At 52.5% G+C, this 3,928-nt stretch overlaps 1 protein-coding gene across 1 annotated transcript in view; it reads left to right on the forward strand.

The window, feature by feature from the left end:
- Tmem5 (transmembrane protein 5) overlaps positions 1-1,086 on the forward strand; it is a gene marked incomplete at its 5' end in the record, with an annotated part of 25,550 nt that extends 24,464 nt beyond the window's left edge. The window contains 1 exon segment of the mRNA XM_013521008.1: positions 495-1,086. Coding sequence (XP_013376462.1) covers positions 495-912 — 418 coding nt within the window.
- Between the last annotated feature and the right edge of the window lie 2,842 nt (positions 1,087-3,928).

Consider the following 3,928-nt stretch of genomic DNA (forward strand, 5'->3'; position numbering starts at 1 on the left):
CGGCCGCCGGCCTGCCCGGTTCTGGAGCCGCCTGCCCCTCGCCCGTCGCCCCCATCCGCAGGCCTGTTCCGCCAGCTGCACCCCTGTCGGTGCTCGCACTGCTGGGCGGCGCGGTGCCCGATCACGGCTTCAGCCCCGCGGCCTCGGAGGTGCCCCCCGCTGCCCCGTCTTATCTCCGCGCGGCGTTTAACGCCCTCGGAACGCTTACTGATCTGACCAGAGCCGAGTACAGGGTCCAGACAGGAAGGGGGGGCCGGGCGCTGAGAAAATAGGAGTGGAATTGGTACTACTGATTGAGGAATTCAGCGAGTACCCCCACATCCTTCAATATGCAGCTGTAAGGTGTTCAGGTTTTTTAAGTATTTTTAAGAAATGTGTTTCGCCATCATCTCTGATGTTTTTACCATTTCCTGTAACTGACGATAAAGAGAAATACCTCCTTTCCCAAAAGATGCGCGGAGTGAAACCTACAGCTGTTTGCGCTGCTCTTCCAGGTGGCAGCCCCAGGAAACGAACGAGAGCCTCAGGAATTACCAGGACGCGCTGCTGCGGAGCGACCTCACGCTGTGCCCGGCGGGCGTCAACACGGAGTGCTACCGGATCTACGAGGCCTGCTCCTCCGGCTCCGTGCCCGTGGTGGAGGACGTGATGACGGCCGGCGGCTGCGGAAACGCGTCCGTGCACCGCCGCGCCCCCTTGCAGCTCCTCAAGTCCATGGGCGCCCCCTTCATCTTCGTTAGGAGCTGGAAGGAGCTTCCTGCCATTTTAGAAAAAGAGAAAACCATGAATTTACAAGAAAAGATTCAAAGAAGAAAAATGTTACTTCAGTGGTACCAACGCTTCAAAACAGAACTAAAACTGAAATTTACTAATATTTTAGAGAGCTCATTTCTAATGAATAATAAAGGTTAGCTTAATTTTTTTTTTTTTTTTGAGACAGGTTCTCACTATGTAGTGCAGGCTGACCTTGAACTATGTAGCCGAGGCTGGCCTCGAACTGATGACAATTCTCCTGCCTCAGCCTCGCCAGTGCCCGGATAATCTTTTGAGATAGATGTGACTTTTAAAAATCATTTCTGTACAAGGTGTGTGACTCTGTGTGTGTCTGTGTGTGTGTATAAATGTTCTTTAAAGCACCCGGGGCGATGCTGGGTTATACATGTAACACTGACCAAGCGCTGCTCTTACCGGACCAGTCCTATGTACAAGCTAAAAGTGCGGGCAAAATGTGACTCTGATTCATCTCTGCCAAGCTGAATGGTTAACCTTTATCAGCTTTCCCACCCACTTAACCCCTCTTTATGGAATGGTGCTTACCAGCAGCTGGAGCATGTGGGCGGGTGGCTTTCAGGGTCAGTGCTAGTCAAAGAAGACAAAATTTCAGTGGGGAAGAATCAGTTAATGCGCTCCAGGGTACAACATGATGACTACTAATAACAGTATAACCTTTAGATGCTAAGGATGGCTATTAAGTGGTAACTGTGTGGGGTGCAATAGTACATATGTTAATGAGCTACATATGGTCTGTCCACCGTCAGGCATGGTGGTGCACACCTGTAATCCCAGCTGAACGGGAGGCTGAGGCAGGAGGATCACAAGTTCCAGGCCAGCCTGGGCATCTTAGTGAGATCTTGTCTCAGTCTTGTCTCAGAAAGGAGTAGGGATATAGCTTAGTGGCAGACCATTTGCCTAACATGCAAGAGGTTAGGGTTCCACTCCCAACACGACCAAATTAAAAAAAAAAAAAAATGTCCACAATAAATAGTTTCTCTGCTAATTTAATTTCCCGTTCTGGGAAAGCACCATTACATAATCAAAATACTGCACTTTGAGACACAGCCACTCCTCAAAACTCCACACAGCCCAGCTGGCTGCTTCCCGCAGAGGCCAGTACCGCCACGTCCTTCACAGCCTGAGCACGCGGCTACTCAGACTTTTCAGGGGATCCACCGCTAGCCCGCCCCTTCTCCGAGGTCTCTGTGACCATCTCCCACCCAGTCTGTGTGGCAGGGTAACCCCCAGGGGCCCTGCAGTGAGGTGGTTCTGTGACTTCCGATTCCCAGAGTAGTTCAGTCTTAATAAACGCCTTTCCAAAATGGCTCCTGATCACATTATTACAGGCAGCTAGCTTAGAAATTAATACACAGAGAGGAGCTGGGCTCTCCAGTCAGTGAAAATGAAGAAGACATCAGAATTAGGGCTGGAGGTGCGGGGTGTGATGGCGCACGCCTGTGATCCCAGCACTCGGGAGCCTGAGGCAGGAGGATCGCTGTGAGTTTGAGGCCAGTCTGGGCTACAAAGTGAGCTCAAGATCAGCCTGAACTGCATAGGGAGACCCTTTCTCAAAAAGACAAAAAAAAAAGAAAAAATTATGGCCGGAGGTGCGTCTGAGGAAGGAAAGGCCTCAAAGTCACAGCCGCCAGACTTGCACACTTCCCTGAGGGAAAAGCAGAACTTGGGACTGCACTGGATTAGTGCACCCAGTCCATCAAGTCTAGACATGCCTCAGACACCCGTGGGCGATGGGAACCCCCGGACCCAGCCCTTCCCCAAATGTACCTGTGGTAGTCACAGGAAGCCGGGGTTAATGGTGCCAGCCGTGTGCCCTTGCTACGTGCCGTGCTTCCCTCTTGGGCCAGTTTTAGCTAAGCGGCTGTACTTGCAGCCCTGTAGGTTAGCGGTAGTTCCACCCACGTGGTGCCCGCATTGGACTGCTGTATCGATTATCCCCGAGAAAGGGCCTCCCTCGGTGGCCACCCACTCGGAACCCTGTCTCTCAGGAGCTATTCCTGTTCCCCAATAAACTCCAGCTCAACCTCCTCTACCTTTGGGATTGCTTCTTTGATTTCAGAGGACACAACTGGGCACACCTGACCTCTAGCTGCTCGGGAGTTACATTTCTCCTTTATCAAGATCGCTCCCAAGTACGGCGGATGCGAATGGATTTCCCCAACTAGCCGGCCACGTGGAAGAAATCACTTGCAAAGTAAAACCCCGCACTGCATTCGCAGTTGATGGTAACGGTGGGGTTGGGAGGCGGCATTGCCACTGGCCTGTGGTTTCTGCTTGGAGCTGTGGACCCCCTCTGGGCTTACCTTGTGTCTCCAGAGACAAGATCTCCTCCCTGGGAGCCAAACTGCTTTATTCTTTGCTCTGTCTTGCCTTATTCCCCCGCCCCCCGTACCGGGAATCGAACTCACGACCTTGCGCTTGCCAGGCAGGCGCTTTTGCCGCTGAGCTAAATCCCCAGCCCCTGGTTGCAGAATTTGATCGCCTTTCTTACAAAACAAGGGCTCACACGGCTGGAGCCCTATTAATGCCTAAAGTCAACAGAATTGGTTACGAAAGTGTGGAATACCTCAGCCAGCTCAAATGAGAGCTTCAGACAAAATCCGCCAGGTGCCCCGGGAGGGAAGTGGTTTTCACGAAGCCTCAGCGGCCTTTTGTCTGCTGCTTCCTCGGGCTCAGTGAGTCCTTCCGCCTGGCTTATTACTTTATCTCCCCTCAGGAACCCTTGACTGAAGCACCCTCAAGGCTGTTCTACAGTTCACCTCCGGTGAAGTCAGGGAACTTAACATCAGTGTTTCTTCTTCTTGTGTCCTCATATGAATGGTCATACACAGTGTCCCGCCCTTCCTTAGCCCTTGAGTTCCGGGAAGTGCTTCCCCTGCATGAGAAGGATAAAGGAGCTAACTCTGTCATCGCATGGGAGGGCAGGGACGCCTGCCCCAGTGCTACCCAGTTCTAAGGGAACATGCCCCACCGATACCTCCTGCTAAAGGGATGGGATAGACCATTTCACAGAATGGCTTGAGGCAGAGACCAGCAGAGACCACCAGGCTTGTGTAAAGGCAACGTGGTGTGTTGCGCTGGGTGTGGTGGTGCACGCCTGTAACCCCAGCACTCAGGAGGCTGAGGCAGGAGGATC

This window comes from Chinchilla lanigera, unplaced genomic scaffold (genome assembly GCF_000276665.1).
Source record: "Chinchilla lanigera isolate Chin_1 unplaced genomic scaffold, ChiLan1.0 scaffold00057, whole genome shotgun sequence".
NCBI classification, from domain to species: Eukaryota; Metazoa; Chordata; class Mammalia; order Rodentia; family Chinchillidae; genus Chinchilla; species Chinchilla lanigera.